The following is an 18,578-nucleotide window of genomic DNA, read 5'->3' as shown; positions in this document are numbered from 1 at the left end:
TTGATAAATAGTCTTTCCCCACTAGAATGTAAACTTCTCATTTAAAAAAAAAAATTATTATTATTTTTTTTTAGAATGTAAACTTCTTGAGGGCAAGGAGCTGTCTTTTATTTATCCCCAAGCAATTGTCTTAGTGCCTAGAACATAGTTAATGTGTACCAAGTGCTTGTTTTCTCCTTTCCTTCCTTCCTTCCTTCCTCCTTCTTCCTTGTGCATTCTTTCATATCACTTCTTTATTATGCTTTCTTCATTCCATCAATCTATCCTGCTGGTCGCTCTCCACATATGACATTCCACCTCTCACTTTTGTATGGACCATCTTCTATGTCTGGATTGTATTTCTTCCTCTCTTCCATTTCAGAATCCCTTATTTTCTTCCGAGCCCAACTCTGATGGTACCACTTCACCAACTCTTTCCCATTGGAAACTATTTTTTTTTTAAACATGTTTGTATTTGCTTATGTACATGTGTCCTTCCAGTAAAATGGAAGCTCTTTGAGGGTGAGAATATTTTCATTTTTGTCTCTGTTGCCGGTGGGCGGCACTTAGCAGGCATTTCATAAATAATTACTGATTATTGACAACGATGATCCCTATATGAACTAAGGAGTTCCCTTTGGCCAACTTTGATCTCCAGGGTCATTAAGGAATAGCTCCCATCTAAAAGTTAGTGTTTTAGGGAACACTTGTTCTTTGCTCTTTTCCTCCCTTTCCCACTCCTTAAAAACAAAAATGGCTGATGGCAGCTATCCTGAGAGAGTCTTTTTAGAATAATCTCTTCCTAGCACAAGCTGCTTTAGGATGAGTCCGGCCTGGGAGATTCCTGTTCCAATCCTAAACTGACCACTAAGTAGCAGCTTGGGCAAATCACTTCACCTCTTAATTTTCTCCTCTGTACAAGTAAGACGGCTGGCCACGGTGGTCTCTAAATTAGGTTCCCGGGCTGCCAGGGGCTGATTCCCCTTCCTCCCAGGGGCCCCAGGGGCCTTGTGGGCTTGGCAGGAGAGGCCGCTGACCACACAGCCCCAGCAGCCCTTGGGCCCAGGGCTGGTTGGCCGTTCCATAAGGCAGCCTTTGTAGCTCATGCCCCCTCCCCTTGCTTTGCCCCCGCTGCCCCCCTCTTCCCTTCCAGGTGGACAAGGGCAGCTCTGTGTGAAGGGCAGAGCCAAGCAGGGTTGAAGCAGAGGTGAAGGCGGTTGTACTTCTGGGGTTCACAGTGAGGAGTCCCTGGGTTGGGGGTGACAGGCCCCCTGGGCAGCAGCGATTCACAGAAGGGACTTCGAGGTCTCTCGGCTTTGTTTTACAGATCAGAAGGCTGAGCCCCAGGGGCGTCCCAACTGCTGCAGAGAGGGCAGCCCCACTGGGCTGGCCACTGGTACCCTCGGCTGCAAGACTGTTTTACAGAGAACTTGGCAGGGTGGTCAGAAAAGCAATACAAGGACTCTCCCGAGGCCCTCTGAAGAATGCCGGAGCTGATTGCATGGCACAGGAGGCAATGGCACAGGACCGCCCAGCATGGCGTGCTCTCGTCGGGGAAGGGGCTGAGCTCCGGCAGCAGAACTGAAGTAGCTCAAAAAAACCTCAAAATGCACAAATTTCAAGAATCCACCCCAAATATTCATAGGGACAATTTGTGCCCAACTTGTGGGAGGGCATTCTGAGCTCGTGCTGGTATTATGATGCACCACCACTGGACATGCTGACTCGGCTCTAACAGTGAGATACCATTTTGGTCCCTCCGAGAACACAGCACAACAACCAACCAACCCGTTTGCCTAAAGTCACAGAGGTTTATTTCTTCTCCCAGATAGGATTTGTCCACAGCTCTTCTTACCTCTGGTTATTTAGCACCTACCGCTAAAATTCCTCCTTCCTAAATTCCTCCCCTCTTCCAGCCCCCTAAAAGTCCTCCCTCTGGATGGAATGAGGATCTTAAAAAGTGCTGATATTTATTACTGATGTGCATTACTGGCTATCCATGTCCCCCATGCCCACAAATCTTTTTATTTCTCTCCTTTTTTCCTACTCCCCCACTTAATGGTCTAGTCTTGGGTGAATTGAACCCCTTCTCACCTAAAACCAGGGCTGATGTTTAGGAAGAGAATGCCATCTTCTTTCCCCAGTCTTCAGACTGGTCAGGGTTTAAATGTTGGATTTTCTCCATAGACTTTTTTTAAAAGTTTTTTATTTTCAAAACATGCACGGATAATTTGACATTGACCTTTGCATAGCCTTGTGGTTCAGATTTTCTCCTTCTTCTCCTCCCCCCCGCCCCTAGATGGCAAGCAATCCAAGATATGTTAAACATGTTAAAGTATATGTTAAATCCAATATGTATAAACATATTTATCCAATTCTCTTGCTGCACAAGAAAAATCAGAGCAAATATGAAAGAAAATGAGAAAAAAACAAAATGCAAGCGAACAACAACAAAAAGAGTGAGAATGTTATGTTGTGGTCCATACTCAGTTGCCACAGTTCTCTCTCTGGGTATAGATGGCTCTCTTCATGACAAGATCACTGGGACTGGAATCAATCATCTCATTGTTGGAAAAAGCCACATTCATCACAGTTGATCATCACATAATTTTTATCACTGTGTGCAGTGTTCTCCTGGTTCTTACTCATTTCACTCAGCATCAGTTCCTTTCAGTCTCTCAAGCCCTCTCTATTCATCCTGCTAGTCATTTCTTACAGAACAATAATATTCCATAACATTCATATACCACAATTTACCCAGCCATTCTCCAATTGATGGGCATCCATTCATTTTCCAGCTTCTGGCCACTACAAACAGGGCTGCCACAAACATTCTTGCAATACAGGTCCCTTTCCCTTCTTTAAGATCTCTTTGGGGTATAAGCCCAGTAGTAACACTGCTGGGTCAAAGGGTATGCACAGTTTGATAACTTTTTGAGCATAGTTCCCAATCGCTCTCCAGAATGGCTGGATGTGTTCACAATTCCACCAACAATGTATCAGTGTCCCTGTTTTCCCACATTCCCCCCAACATTATTATCTTTCCCTGTAATTCTAGCCAATCTGACACGTGTGTAGTGGTATCTCAGAGTTGTCTTAATTTGCATTTCTCTTTTCAATAGTGATTTTTGAGCACCTTTTCATAGACTAGAAATAGTTTTAATTTGTTCATCTGAAAATTGTTCATATCCTTTGACCATTTGTCAATTTCTCCATGGACTTTTGATGATTGTCATGAATGGAGTCAGTCCATTCCCTGCCTCCTGTGTCCTACAGAGAAGTCTCTCTATAGATTCCTTTAGACCATGGCCAGGGCCTTTACCTGCTGGGATCCAGCTCCTCTTCTCTTACTCTTAGTAACTAGAAAAGGATGTATGAAGGATGGAAGTCACCCTGGAGTAGGAGAGTACATATAGAACGCCAACAAGTAAAGATTTCCCTCCAATCAACTCCTATTTTTCTATGTCAGCCAGATGGTGTTTAAGTGTGAGGATGATTTGCTTGTTCTGAAAAGAAGTGGGAGGGCTATACAGAGAAGATAAAGAAAAATAATGTGAAATAGAGTATCTATGAAAAGAAAATACAAGAGAGATATATATATATATACATATATATATATATATATATATTCTTGAAATTTTCTGGAGACAAAATCAACCTCCTCTGTGGCAGATGTCCTGGGGCTTCAGTAGAAGGCTCCCCTTTTCCAGGCAGTCACATTTATAACATGAATAAAAGCACAAGATCATGAACTTGGCAGGAATCTTGTCCAGTAACTGAGGTCCCCAAAAGTTATGACTTTCCCAAGACCCGCCATCTCCTGCTAGATGGTTGTTTGTCTTTTATTCTCAAAGGGGACCTTGACATCAGGGATAAGACACCATGACATGCAGTGAACTGGACTGAAGTGAGGGAGGGCTGGGCAAGGCCACCTGCCTCACTTTCTCCTCCTGAGACATCTGGGTCCTGTGGCCAGATAGAGATCAGGAGATGGCCCTGAATTATGAGGTTGAACCTTGAGGAAAAACATGCAAAAAATAACTTCATGACTTCCTCATTGGACCACACCAACACTGGACACTGTCCAACTCTGCCTGGACTTAGTGATCACCAATGGTTGGTCACTCCCATCTCCATATACTTGCCCTCTCCCAATGATTCCTTAGTTGTTGATTAATGAGCTCTATTTCCAATTCCCCTTTCCCTCATACTTAACCATGTAGATAGGGTTCTACTCTCTATCTGGCCAAACCTGCCACTGTGCTCTTTGGAATGCTTGCTCTATAAGGAATAATCTTCCTTTCATCTTAGACTCTTTAAATCTTTCTCACTCTTTCCATTTTCTGGCTCTCAGTCAGTAAAATGAACATTTATTTAGCACCTACAATGGCCTAGTACTGTGCTAAGCACTGGAGGTATAAAAAGAGGCAAAGGACTGTTCCTGCCCTCAAGAAACTCATAATCTACTAGATAAAGAGGGAGTGGTGGCAATTGGAGATAAGCGCTCAGGAGCAAAACTTAGGCTAGATGTGAGTCACAAAAATCAAACACATGAAACAGAACCAGATTGCACCAAATGTGGTGCTGAATACACTCCTCTATCACCATCCTCTCCTTTACATAGGACAGGAAAAAAGAGAAAGAAACATATAAATGAAGAGGGCAGAGGGAAATATACAATGGATGATTATAATTGTGAATGTGAATGGACTGAACACACTCATAAAAGAGAAAATATCAAAATAGATTAGAAAAAAGAATTCATCTGTGGAGACTGTTAGAAGAAAAATACTTGAAATGGAAAGATGTCAGAGTAAAAATAAGGTTTTGGAGCAAAATCTATTTATTTATTTTTTCTATTTTGATCTGGTGAAATTTGAGAAGACTTGGATAGATTTGTAGATAGCAATATAGAAGGAGGGACTGAACATGAGAGAGAAGGGGGACACTCAGCTGGAAAAGGTGGGAAGTGAGGGGATTAAGGATTCATGTAGAAGGGTTAGCCTTGGCAAAGAGAGGGGTTACTCATGAGGTTTTAGGTGTCTGATTGCTGATATCTGGAACCTTATGGAGACTGCTGCTGTCTTGGTCACAGGAACTTCTAGGGATTTGGGGCATCGGAGGACATGTCTTTGAAATCAGAGTGACTGGAAGGCTTAGGTTGGCAGTGACAGAAGAGGAAGATGAATTGATTGGAGACATGGGATTATCCAAGTACAAACTCAGAGGACACAGAAGAGAGTTGATGGAGGAAGAAAAGTACTCATGCTTTCCTTTCCTGTCCTGAGGCTGCTGCTTCAAATAAAGCAGGAAGGAAGGGGGAAGGGAACATGCATTATTAAGTACCTACATGTGCCAGACACTGTTGAACACGTTACAAACGTTATGAATTTGACACCTTGCAGCCATCACACCTGGGGAAGAGCTCATGAGGCTGCCCTTTTCCAAGCTGTCACACGCTTAACATGAATAGAAGCACAAGATCATCAACTTGTCCAGTAACCAAGGCCCCAAAAGGTTGTGACTTTCCCAAGATCTCAAGTAGTAAGGAGTAGAACTAGACTTGAAACATAGGAGATCCATTTCAGTGTTCAAAGATTTAACAACAGATCGGATGTTTGGGGTGAGCTCAAGTGAAGAGTCAAGGAGGACACCTGTGTTGTGAGTCTGGGGGCTTGAGAGGAGCATCAACAACAACAGAGATGTTAGGAAGTAGTGAGTATTTGGGGGAACACTCTCTCTCTCTTTGTATCTCTCTCACACACACACATACTTCCAGTTTTCTTACATCTTACATTCTCTTCTGTTCCCTGGTCTCCTTGTTCTTCGAAGCAGACTGTCTCTCAGCTCCGGGCATTTTCTCTGGCTCTTTCTCATGTCTGGAACACTCTCCCCTTTCATCTCCTGGTTTCTTTCTCACCTTCAGGCCCCAACTAGAAGCCTGCCTTCCCCAGGACACCTTTCCCAGTCCCTCTCAGTTCTGGTGCTTTCCTCCCTTCTCTTGACCGTTTCCTACTTGTCCCACACAAAGCTCCTTCCTACCTTTGCAGGCTGTTAGAAAGTGTGAGCTCCCTGAGGTCAGACATTGTCTTTTGTTTTCCCTTGTATCCCCAGCACTTAACACAGGACCTAGATCATGGTAAAGAGAGCCCTGGAGTCAGGAAGATCTGAGATCAGATGGAGCCCCGGACACTTACTAGCTGTAATTGTCACTTAGCCTCTATTTGCCTCGGTTTCCTCAGCTGCAATATGGAGCTAATAATAGTCTCCTCATAAGGTTTATGGAAGATCAGATGAGTTAATATTTGTAAAAATATTACATTTTTATAAATATTTGCTTTGTTCAGCCATTTTTCAGTCACATCTCTTTGTGACCCCATTTGGGGTTTTCTTGGCAAAGATACTGGAGTAATTTGCCATTTCAAACTCCAGTGTTATAAATATTACATTTTAGTTTTAAAATGTTTAGTTGCCTGGCATTATTTAAATTTTTCTTCTTCTTTTGCCTTTAATAAATGCACATTGACTCACTGACTGTAAGCAAGCTGGGGTTGTGTATTGGCCTGGTCATATTATTTTTGTTTTCCCCAGTTACATGGAAAAAAACCAATTTTTTTGGTTACACATATAGATTTTTCTTACATATTTTCTTATGAATCTTGTTGGGAGAGAAAAATCAGAACAAAAGAAAAACCACAAGAGAAAAAAGAAAAACAGAAGAAAAAGAAAAAAAGTGAACCTAGCATGTGTTGATTCCCATTCAGTCTGCACAGTTCTCTCTGGATGCAGATGGCATTTTCCCTCCAAAGTCTATTGGGATTGCTTTGGATCACTGAACCATTGAGGAGAACCAAGCCTTTCATGTGGATCATGGCACAATCTTGCTGTCATTGTGTCTCATGTATTCCTTGTCTGCTTTTTTTGCTCAGCATCAGTTCATGTAAATTTTTCCAGGCCTTTCTCAGCTCAGCTTGTTCATCATTTTTAATAGAACAATAATATTTCATTATCTTCTTGTACCACGACTTGTTCAGCCATTCCCCAAGTAATGGGCTCCCATTCCTTTCCCATTTATTTGTTACTACAAAAAGTACTGCTATATTTTTTGCACATGTGGGTCCTTTTCCCTCCTTTATGATTTCTTTGGAATGTAGACCAAGTAAAGGCACTGCTGGGTCAAAGCATGTGCACAGTTTGATGGCCCTTTGGCCATAAGTCCGAACTGCTCTCCAGAATGGTTGGCTCAGTTCACAACTCCACCAACAATGCATCAGTGTCCCGGTCTCCCCAGATCCCCTCCAGCATCGATCATTTTCCTTTCCTGTCATCTTAGCCAATCTGAGAGGTGAGAGGTGGTGTTAGGAAGTTTTTTTAATGGTTCTCCGGGGCCTCTAATATAAGAGATCGACTCTTCTGTTTGTCATTTAGAATCTTTCTCAATCTGGTGTCGTGCTCTGTACCCCCGTGGATTACATATTGGTCACCACCACGTACTCAGACCGGGACACACCTTCTCCCGTCTCCTCTCTCCGTTTCTTTGCCAGCCCTGGGATGACTCCTCAACGCCATCTCTCTCTCTCAGATTCCCCGACTCCCTCAGTTTGAGTATCATTCCTTAAGAGGAAGATTCCTTCCTGACACCCCCAGTTATTCATGTCTCCCTATGATCTTTTCAGTTTTTCTATTTCTTCCCAGAAGTTTTTACCTGTGTTTGTTTATTTGATGCACCCTGCTTCCGTCTGGAAGGATGAAATTACCTTGAGAATAGAGATGACGTCACCTTCATTTTTGATAGGTGCCCAGCACAAAAGAGACAATTGGTAAATCCTGGTAGGATTGAGCTGAAAAGCTGATCGGCTGCTGATTGGCTCTCCTGCCAGATAATGGCCTAGACTGAGGATAAAAGGGACCTTGAGGGCTGTGAGCCAGACTTGTCTTATGTCTCTGCAAAACCCTGTATTTTGATATTAACATAATTTGTGATATAAATTATATTCCCTGAGGATGATCTGTGAGTCTGTCTCCTTAAATCCAGAATCCAGTTGGCAGGATGGATAAAATGTCAGTGGCTCCTAACAGAACACTAACCACCCTGTGGGAGCTTTGTGGGGATTAAAAGACCAGAGAGAAAACCTTTTGTGAATCACAAAGGCCAAAGAGAAGTGAGGAATTATGAAAAGTGGGGTAACTGGGCAGCTAGGCTATCTATATATCTATTATCTATCCGTATTTCTATCTATTCAAACATCCATCTATATTTCTGTCTGTCTGTCTACCTACCCATGCCTCTGTATTTCTGCCCATTTGTCTGTCCGTCTGTCCATCTACCCATCCATCTGTATGTCTATTTATCTATCTACCTATCTGGCAAATCTATCTATCTATCCGTCCATCTCTCTGTATTTCTGTCTATATATGTTTATTTATCTATCTAGCCATCCATCCATCTGTATTTCTATCTATCCATCCACCTATATTTCTGTCTATCTATCTATTCATCCATCTGTATTTCTATATATCTATATAGCTCTATCTCTATATCTATCCATCTGTATTTCTATCTATTCATCATCCATCTGTATATCTGTTCCAGGACTTTACCCCTCATTTCCATGGATCTCCTTCTTTAGCCTTGGGATGTGGGCAGCTTTGGGGAAATATCCTGACCTAAAGGGTCTGCTGGGTGGGAAAGGTCAGAACAGGCTAGATTGCAGGCCCAGTGACATCACTTGGAAAAGTCACATTTTCCCCTTAGTTCTCAGTTTCTCTCATTGTGAAGTAAGGAGAATGCCCTTTGCTTGACTTTTCCCCCCCTCTCCTTCCCTTCCATGTTGCAAAAATAATACACAAGAGACTTAGAACTCTGACCCACAAAGGTATGAGATTGGCTGAACAAGAGCATTTCCTAGGTTTTTGCAGTGGGAATACTGGCAGGTCCCGGACCCAGGGTATCTGCTTAAGACAAATGGGGTATGAGAATATCGGGCAGTGCCAGTCTGGCCTGTGGGTCTGATCAGTTTGGGAAATTCCTAGGCCCCCCTGGGCTGACTGGATCAATGAGATCTGCAGATCTGCATCTACATGAATTCTCTCATGAGTCCTGCAACAACCCTCTAAGGAAGCCCTTATGGGAATTATGACCCTCCCCCATTTTACAGCTGAAGAAACTGAGACTCAGAGAAGGGACACAATTCACCCATAATCCAGTGGCTAATGTCAGAAGCAGGGTATGGACACCCACATTTTCCTGAGTCAAAGTCCAGCACTCTAGCAGGAGCTGGGGTACCCAAGGTAATAAGGGTTTGGGGGAGGGGGAGTCAAGGGCCACAAAGGGACAATAGTAGGAACTAGAGGATGCTGGGAGAGGGCACCTGGATGTGTTGTGTGTGGAGGAGGGCGGGGAGAAACAATTCGGCGGTGTGGGAGGTGCCAGTGTCTGCCAGCTGGCTCCCAGTGATGGCTCTATAACCTCCTGTCTTTTACTTTTGCGACGTGGCCCAGGAAGGCCAGAATGATGTCTCTGGGCTCCTTGCTCCCTGGGATGCTAGAAGGGATTCTGGTTTCCATAGGAACAGATGCAGAGCTCGGACGTCCTCCCGACTCTGGGTTGTCTTTGGGGCTGAGGGCGGACGAGCCAGTGGGTTCCCCCGGCTCTCAGTCAGCCTCGTCCGTTATGGGGAAGGCCTGGCGTTTGCCCCTGGGCCGCGGCTGGCTTTTCCTGCTGTGGTTTGGGTGGGGGAGGGGAGATGAGAGGAGCCGCTCACATTTCTTCGGCAGAGCCGATGCTGAATTACTTTAGACTTTTATTTCCTTAGAAGTAGAAGTTAGAAATCTAACACTAGGGATGGGGAGGTGCAAGGTAGGGGAAGGGACTTGCCCGGGCTCCCTCAGGAGGCAGAGCCGGGGGCCCTGATCCCAGGTGGCCTTCCCAGCATCCCCGCCCTGGTTATGGCAGAGGGGAAGGAAGCAGGGGCGGCAGCTGCGGCCCCTGGGAGCCCCCGCAACGAGCTAGAACTCATAGGGGGAGATGAAGGCGGTGATCCTGAAGACGTGCTTGCCCAGCAGGACCTTCTTGGAGAGCTCACTCATCTCCAGCTGCACCTCCAGGGTGGCGGGGCCCGGCACGGGGCTGGTCAGCACCAGCTCGCCCGTGTGCCGGTCCGAGCGCTGCACGGCGAAGGCCCCGAGGCCCTGGCCCCCCGTGATGGCGAAGCGCAGGCTGTCCCCCAGGAAGCGGGTGGTGGACATCCTGAAGAGCACCCGGGGCACCGTGCGGTTGGAGGGCAGCGGCAGGTAGTGGAAGGAGATGGAGTTGGCCGCCTGGCGGCAGGCCTGGCTCTCCACCGGGCACGGGTTCCGCTCGCACTGGCTGCGGGAGAGAAGGAAGCTGAGGGCCTTTCCCCGGGGTCTCGGGCCCTCAGGCTGCTTCCCGCCTCAGCAGTGACCCATCCAGGGTTCACACAGTGCTTCAGACACTGTTCTGGGCATCTGGGAATCCCTGTGCTCCCTAAGCCGTTCCCTTTCCCTCTAAGCTGCGCTGTCATCACCCTCATTTCCCACTGAAGACCCCGAGGGCAGACTGAGTGGCCTCTCTGGGGCCGGTAACAGTCCGGGGGCAAATCTGGACCCGGGTCTCCCAGACTCCAAACCCGCCGAGAGCCCACAGTGCATCCCCATGGGGGAGGGGGGGCTGAGCCCCGCGGTGCTCCTCGGGAGCACCGAGCGTGGGTGGCTGTGGATGCCCTGGGCGCTGGGGGGGGGGGGGGCGCGACGGTCCTGACAGCGGGTGCTGGCTGCCGTGGCTTCCAGGTTCCCACAGAGGCCCAGGTCAGCTTCTTAGCTCCGCTTCCCAGCCCCCTCACACCCCATCTTCCCCTCCAGGGCCGGACTCCCGCCTCCCGCTGCCCTCACGGGCCCCCCCAGTCACTCATTGGCCGCCCCGGGGCCGGAAGTGAGTCCCAGCGAAAGCCCGCCTTCTGCGAGGCTCCCCCCTCGGAGGGCTCCGTGGCGCCCGTGGGAGCCGCTTCTCCGGCCGTGTGAGCCCCTGGGGAGCGGCGCCTCTCCCCCTCCTCTCCGCCTCCGGTGCCCGGCGCCCAGCGGGCCCTGGCGGCGCTTCCGGACGCGCGGGGAGCCACTCACAAGGCCGAGGTCTTCACGTAGCTGGTGTTGTGCCGGGGCCGGGGACACTCGGGCCGCACGCACTGGAAGCCCCCGAAGGTGTTGATGCAGAGCTCGCCCCGGCTGCAGTTGTGCCGCTGCTCCGCACACTCGTCCGCGTCTGGCCGGGGCAAGACAGGCGCGGTCCTTAGCCCCCCCTCGGAGCCCCGCCCCTTCCCTGCCGGTCCCAGGGTGACTGACGCTGGCCACGGGCTGGGGCCCCCGGCCGGAGCTCCGCACCCTTCTCCCCCAGGGGCACGCGGGGAGTCACCTCCAGGCCCAGGCTCTCCTTGGGCTCAGGGGGGCGCAGAGAGGGGCGCGGTCTCGGGGCCCGGCTTCTCATCCCGGTCCCCCCCCTCCGTTTCCTCATACCCCGGGGGTTAGGGAGAGCATGAAGTCACCCCCGAACCCCCCGGGACGCGGGAGAGCCAACGAGACACTGTCTGGGCCCGAGGAGGGTCAGCGCGCATGTGCAGGATTGCCCGCTAGAGCGAGGGGCTTGAGGGGGAGGGGAGGCGGGAAGCGCCGCGGAGCACGTGTCTGAGGGCCCAGGGCGCCCCCTCCCGTTTCAGCGTGGGAGGGGGGGCGGGGTGCGCACCTTCACACGTGTTCTGGTCGGGGCTGAGCAGGTAGCCCGGGGGGCAGACGCAGCGGTAGGAGCCGGGCAGGTTGACGCAGCTGTGGACGCAGATCCGGTTCTGGTGGCTCAGCTGGAAGAGCTGGCACTCGTCCACATCTGGGAGGTGCGCAGCGGAGGCTCGGAGACCGCCCCGGAGCCCCCACAGGTGCCCCCGGGCTGGCACCGGCGCCGCAATGGGCCCCACCCCTTCTCTCCCGGGACCGCCCGAGGTCCCTCCTACAACAGCGGAGCTGGGGCCGGACCGGGACCCGGGCTCTCGGGCTCCCTCCGCTACACCCCGTTCCTCAGGGCCGCGGCCTCCGAGATCTTGGCTGGAAGACTTAGAGAAATGTCTAGATTTGTCCAGAAACGCGTGGATCCTTGGTCTAGAACCCTCTCCCGCCCTCGGCCCGGACCTCCTTGGAAGGGATAACCCAGAACCCAAGCGCCGGGTCCCTGTCCCGGAAGTGCACCTGAACGCGCGCATCTGCAGTTCCCGCCATTTGTGGGGGACACAGAGGGGCAGGCGCTGCCCGCGACTTCCCTGATCTAGAGAGTTCCCTGACTTCTAGATGCTCTTGCTCTGCTGAAGGGACACCACCCGCAGGCGCCAATATGCACGTGACCGCCTGAGAGGAGAGAGCGCCCTCCCAGGGGGGTTCTGGCGCTGAGGAGGGGCCTGCCGGCCATGCCGGGCCCAGAGAGGCAGCGCCCCCAGCGGGGAAGGAGCTGGGCCCCTTTCTGGGGTCTCTACAGGAAGCGGCGCCCGGCTGTCCCTCCAGACTAGCGCCCCCCCCCCCCTCCCGGGCGCCCCTCACCTTGACACAGGCCGCCGGCGCGCATCTGGAAGCCCGCGTCGCAGCTGCACTGCCGGGCGCCCTGCGCGTTCTCGGCACAGCGGGGCTGGCGGCTGAAGGAGTTGTTGCTCAGAGACACCCAGTCTGTGGGGATTGGGGCGAGGGGCGGGCGGAAGGGGGCACCGTCAGGGAGGGGAGCCGCCCCCGGCCCAGGGGATTCCCCCCCCCTCCCCCAGGTCTAACCAGGTGGACGCGCAAAGTCCCCAGAGTATCATATGCTGAGGGTCCGGGAAGTAAGGGTCCGGCCCAGGGACAAGTCTGGAGATTGGGGTGACGGGGGCGGGTGCCCTGTGGTACATGTGGCAACCCTCACCCAACCCCCCCATCCCCAGAGTGAACGCGGAGGCCGCCCCCCCCCACAGACCGGATGCGGAGGAACCCCCCTCCCCCACAGACCGGACGCTGAGGCCCCCCTCCCCCCCTGGATGGCTCCCATAGGAGAACCCTTCCCCGCTGGGCCCCGTTCCCTGGGCTTTCCCAGCTCCCCTTAAGCTCCCCCAGGGGCGGCCCAGGAGCCTCTGGGAGGCCGCAGCTGCTGCTTCCCCCGCAGAGGGAGAGGGGGCGGGGCCCTGGGGCGACCCCGCAGGGGGCACTCACAGGAGGCGGCCGGGGTCTGGCAGTTGCTTCCGGTCCAGCCGCCGGGGCAGAGGCAGACATACCGCTGCACCTCATCCACGCACGTGCCCCCGTTGGCGCAGGGCTGACCGGAGCAGTCATCGATACCTGGGGCCGGGGGAGGGGCGGCGTCACTCCCGCCCCCGGAGCAGCGGGTCCATCCCCTCCCCCCCTTGGCCCCCGGGTTTGGGGCCGGGATCAGCCCCCCCCCCGGAGCCGGCATCTGGGCCGCGATCCCCCGTGTTGCCCAGCGCGGCCCCCGCGCGCCCCCTCACGCCGTGAATACGTCACCCTTGCAGAAGGGCTGCTGCCCGCTCCACGTGCGGTTCTCCTGGCAGAGCCGGGTCTCGGCGCCCACCAGCTGGAAGCCGGCGTCGCACAAGAAGTGCGCCTCGTGCCCGACGCCCGCTTTCTTCCCCAGCTTCCTGCCGTGGCTGGGCGCGGCCAGAGGGGGGCACGTCTCTGGGGGAGGGGGAGAGAAAGGGTTCCCGTTCCTAGGCCGGCCCTCTCCCAGCAGCCTCCGGGGCGCGCCCTCCCACCTTACAGATGCCAAAACTGAGGCTGGCGTCTCACCGCGCGCCCGGAGGGGTCTGTCCGCCACGTGCGGGCCAGGCCCTGCCTCTCCTGGCCCTGGGACCCCCGGGCCCCCCCCCCCCAGCTGTGGGGCCCCGAGCCAGCCCCGCAGTCAGGACAAGGAGGGGGTGACTCTGGCTGCCCAGGGCTGTCCTGGGGGCCTGTGGGAGGGGAACCGGAGAGACCAGAAGGGCTCTAGGGAGTCCCGTCTCTCAGAGCACGGGAGCCTGCCTGGCTAAGCCATGGCACCGGGGTCCGTGTTTGTGGGAGACCCGCGAGGCCTGAGCCGGGCCGGGGGTTCGTGTTTGTGGGAGATGCGGGAGACCGCAGAGGCCTGAGCCGGGCCGGGGCCCGTGCTACTCACAAGGCCCTGGCCCGGGCAGCGCGGAGTCCCCGGCCTCGGCCCGGACGCGAGGCGCTCTCCCCCCCCCCCGCCCCCGGGCCTGGCGCCCGTGGTTACCATTCCCCCACGCAGCCTGCTTGTGGAGGTTCCCCTGCAGCAGCGTGAGCTGCTTCCTGAGGCCGCGCAGCCCCCGCAGCTGGGCCGCCTCCTGGCTGGACAGCAGCTTCTGCATCTGGCGCAGGGTGGTGAGCACTGACCGCTTGCTCAGGCAGCCCTGCAGGAGGACACCCGGCATCCACCCTCGGCAGGGGCCCCTCGGCCAGGGAAGCCGCCCCCTTGTGGGCCCCGAAGCCTCCCTTCCCAGAGCGCCCCCGGCCACCCCCGGCCTTCTCCCGCAGCAGACCCCCACTCCCCGCGCTCTGCGATGGGGAAACTGAGGCCCAGAAAGCTGAGAGAGAGTGCCCAAAGCCCGAGGCCGCCAGGAGGAATGGTGGGTCTGAGTTCCAATTCAGCCTCAGGCCCAGTGTCTCTGAGCCCCTTCTCCATGTCAAATGGGGTTCTCTGACTCCAGGTCCCTTCAACCAATCCTTGTGGGGCGGCCTCCAGCCCCCCTTTCTTCTGGCCAACCTTTCAACCGAGTCCGCAGCGGTCCTAGAACCTGCCTCTGAAGGCCAAGGGGCGACCCCCAGGACAGGGACAGCCCCGCCCTCGTTTTCCGGAGCCCCTCACACTGCTGACCCTTTTATGCCTCAGCAGGGGCTCTCTGTCAGGCTGGCGGGCGGGGCTTAACTGGAGAAGTTCCAGTCCTTCCCCAGACACTCCCCGGCTCTGGGCAAGTCATTCACACTCTTGTATTTTTCTTTTCCTCTTCTATAAAATGGGGAAAGTCACAGCACCTGCCCCATAGCCCCCTTGTAAGGACCAAATGAGATCTTAAGGTGCTCATTGTCAGAGAGGGATGGACCCGTGAATGCCACTTAACTCGGACAAAAGGCATCAGAGACACGGGCAAAAGCCTGGTCCAGTCCAGGGAGCTGGGCGTCGGGCTCGGTTCTTCACACCTTGATTTCACCATCGGGAAATGGGTCTGCTGGTCGTGCGGTTCAGGAGGTGGCCTCTGGGAGGGGTTACCTAGATGCTGCTTCCTGATTGCTCCCCAAGCGGAGAACGGCGGCTGAAAGGAGTGAAGGGACCCCCCTTACCTGCCCATCACCGAGAGGGACCTGCAGCAGGCTCAGCGCCATGAGAAACAGCGGCCCAAACATCATTGTGGGCGAGGTCCAGCAAGTCCTGGGGTGGGAGAAAACCTGGAGGAGAGAAGAAATAGCACCCAGGACCAGAGCATCACGGGAGGAGGGTACGAGAGCACCCAGGACCAGAGAATGTCTGGGGGAGGGCACAGGAGCACCCAGGACCAGAGCATCTCTGGGAGGAAAGTGTGAGAGCATCCAGGACCGGAGCATCCTGGGAGGAGAGTGAGAGAGCACCCAGGACCAGAGCATCTCTGGGGGAGGGTATGAGGCTGTGGGCTGGTTGGAGCCTCCTTCCAGAGCCAGATTTTCTGCCTTCAGGGCACAGGAGGCTGCCCTTTCCTGGCAGGGGCCAGGGAGGGGAAGGCAGTGGGAGCGGGGAGGGGTGAGGAGCGGGGCCACCCCGTGACCCTCTCCCCAAGACTATGGGAGCTGCGTCCTGACTCCCTGTGGTCAGGAGAGGGTCACTGGCTCCAGAGAGCTCCCTTCAGGGATGGCTGCAGCCCTCCGGCCGCCCCTGGGGCTGGCAGCCCTTTCCTCCTGCTCCTGGGGGGCGGCTCCTCAGGGGGCCCTTGGCTGGTCCCCAAGATGGCCAGCGCCCAGCCCATCCTCCTGGCCCGGGGTCGGGTTAGGAGCCTCCCTGAGGCTGGGCTTCCCCAGGACCAGGGCCTGGGGGTACAATCGTTTCCCTCAGCGGAGCCTCCCCCAGCTCCCCTTCTCCCAGCTTACGGTAGCGAGCCAGTCCTGCCTGGGGCCAGCCACACTGGTCCGGGCGCCGGGTCCTGCTGGCCGTTCCTCCTCCGCTCCGAAGACGCTGCCTCCTCTCGCCTCTGACTTTCTAACTTGAGGGGGCGGGACCGGGGAGGGGCTGCCTCCTTCCCCCCTCGGGGTCCCCCCTTACCACTGGAGATCTGCCCATGAGGGACGGGCTTGTGGGCAGCCCTGTATGTAGTGTGTGTTTGTCTCTGCGAGGGAGGGGCCCCCCAAAACTGGATCTCCCCTCCTCCTTCCTGCCTGCACCAGGGAGAAGGTGAGAGCCCGCGGGCTTGTTTGCATTAAGGGCCCCTCCCTACGTCCCTGGCCCGGCCCCAGGCCCTGGCTCCAGCAAGGATGGAGAGGGTGGGAGCCATCAGACCTACTGTGCGCAGTGCCCTGGACCAAAGAAAAGGGGCTCCGGAGGAACCTGGGGTCCCCAGACAGCCTGGGCTGAGTGTGAAGGATAGACTGAGCCCAGAGAAGGAAGCAAATGAGAAAGGTCCTTATGCGCCCTAAAAGGCGGAGGCCCAGGATGTGGGGATGACACAGGAAGGATGGAGCTGGGGTGTCCTTCCCCTCCCTCTGCCCACAAGCAGCACCGGGGACCATCCATAGAGGCTTTAATGGAAGCTGCTCCTCCCGAGGCCGTGGGAACATTCCCACAGGGCATCCCCAAAGAATGGGGCGCCCCTGGGGTTCCCCCAAATGTGCCCGAGGTCCTACCAGCATGGCTGGCACCCCCCTCCCTGTAGGGCCAGGGCCATCTTCCCCATGTCATTCCCCTTCCTCCTCAGAGGAATAAGCAGGGGTGGGTATCCGCGGACAGAGTCAAACTGCTCCTGCTCCTAACTAGCCCCGGGGCTCAGGGCATGGAGCCCTGGATTTGTACAGTTAGAAAGGACCGGGGTTCAAAGCCCCCTCAGGCCCTGGCCGGGGCCTCCCCTAACTTAGTCTGGTTCCTCTAACAGCAGAGAGCTACTGTCAATAAGTGTACGTAGTGTATGAGAGCTCTGAGGTATAGATACATATACATATACACACACACACATATACCTATGTTATACGAATACTATATACATATTTGTAAATGTATATTTTACATGTACACATATATGCACATATATAAATATGTGCTTATAGATCAATGCTTATATATCTATAATACATAAATGCTTGTAAGACAGTCCCCCAGACGCCCAGGACAGAAGAGAGAGCCGGGGCTTGCCTGCAACCCTGGGGGTGGCTCTGATCACCCTCCCTGCGGAAGAGGAGCTGCCCGGAGACCTCTGAGCCCCCCAGCATTGGGAGGACAAGGTACGTGATAAGGTTCTCCCACAAACCTCCACGCGCCCTTAGTGCTTTTATCAGAGGAGACAACAGGGACATTGGGAGGAAACACAGGGGGTGGGGCCGGAGGAGCTCCCCGCCTTCATCTGGCCCTCTGCCCGTCAGCATTTGTGCCTCGACTCCGTCCCCCCCAATCTCTTCCCTGTGTATCTTGTGTCCCTATGGCTGCTTGTGGGCGAGCTCCTCGGAGGCAGGGACGGCTGCTGCCTTTCCTTGCCCTCCCAGGCCGTGGCACGGGGCCCGGCGGGCAGCGAGCCCCCGGGAAGGGCCTGGCTGAGGTGGGAGCTGGATGGCCAGTTCCTGAGGGACTCTGCTGGTTCCGGAGAGCCCTGGGAGGAGGGCTGCCCCAGGAAGGGCCATTAGCATCGGGCCCCGAGCTCCCGGCCTGGAAGGGAGAGGAGTTGGCAGGGGCCGGAGCTGGAGGCCGGAGCCGCCGCCAAGTCTGCCCAGCCCCACACACTGTGCCCATTCAAAGGGAAAGAATCACTCATTCAGGCCCAGCAGGAGCTGCTGGCAGCGCCTGCCTCCCTATCGGAGAGGGAATGGCACTCTCTGCTGGTGACTGCTAGGAGGGGAGACGGCTCCCTGGCACACGGCTTGGGGCCCCTCCCCAGTCCGGAGCCACGAGGGCAGCAGGTCCTGGAAGGGATCTCGCCAGCCCTGCCATCGTGGAGCCGAAGGCGCCCGAGCCCAGGCGGGCATCAGGCCTGGCCACTTCTCCTGGGCTCCAGGGGGAGCGAGTCTCCTTCGGGACAATGGTGCAAAAACCCCCAAGGTCACTTTCTTTTAGAAATCATGCTATATGTTGGATTTAACACGTATTTATAATCACATATAACATCTATGGGATCATTTGCCATCTCGGGGAAAGAGTCGGGGGAAGGGGAGGAAAATCGGAACACGAGGGTTTGCAGGGGCCAATGTTGAAAAATTATTTAATGAAAAAAAAAATTTCAAACACACTCACGCAGGAAGAAACTACTGTGTTACTCTGACAAAGGCGATCGGACACTTCATTCAGAAATGTCACAGTGGCCGCAGGATTTCAAAGGAGCTTCTGAGTAGCTTTAATAATGAATCTG

General features: G+C 54.2%; 1 protein-coding gene across 1 annotated transcript; it reads right to left on the bottom strand.

The window, feature by feature from the left end:
- Window positions 1-9,765: 9,765 nt before the first annotated feature.
- On the bottom strand, window positions 9,766-16,196 carry LOC116421280 (fibulin-7-like). Its single transcript, XM_031949988.1, has 9 exons — window positions 16,123-16,196; window positions 15,346-15,450; window positions 14,261-14,417; window positions 13,519-13,689; window positions 13,210-13,335; window positions 12,574-12,696; window positions 11,735-11,872; window positions 11,119-11,257; window positions 9,766-10,348 (listed from the first exon to the last, which is right to left on the bottom strand). The coding sequence occupies exons 2-9, from the start codon at window positions 15,409-15,411 to the stop codon at window positions 9,988-9,990; spliced, it is 1,281 nt and encodes a 426-aa protein (XP_031805848.1). The 5' UTR covers window positions 15,412-15,450; window positions 16,123-16,196; the 3' UTR covers window positions 9,766-9,987.
- Window positions 16,197-18,578: the final 2,382 nt, after the last annotated feature.

The sequence above is a fragment of the Sarcophilus harrisii genome, chromosome 2, assembly GCF_902635505.1.
Source record: "Sarcophilus harrisii chromosome 2, mSarHar1.11, whole genome shotgun sequence".
Taxonomy (NCBI): Eukaryota; Metazoa; Chordata; class Mammalia; order Dasyuromorphia; family Dasyuridae; genus Sarcophilus; species Sarcophilus harrisii.
The sequence above is the reverse complement of the archived record's forward strand: the minus strand, read 5'-3'. Positions and strand labels throughout refer to the sequence as shown.

Excerpts from the sequence above, each read along its gene's own strand:
- LOC116421280 (XM_031949988.1), bottom strand. The coding sequence starts at position 15,411 with ATGATGTTTGGGCCGCTGTTTCTCATGGCGCTGAGCCTGCTGCAGGTC. Across the intron at positions 12,697-13,209 it reads CCAGACCCCGGCCGCCTCCT|ACTGGGTGTCTCTGAGCAAC; the intron begins GTGAGTGCCCCC and ends CAATCCCCACAG. Across the intron at positions 10,349-11,118 it reads TACGTGAAGACCTCGGCCTT|CCAGTGCGAGCGGAACCCGT; the intron begins GTGAGTGGCTCC and ends TCTCTCCCGCAG.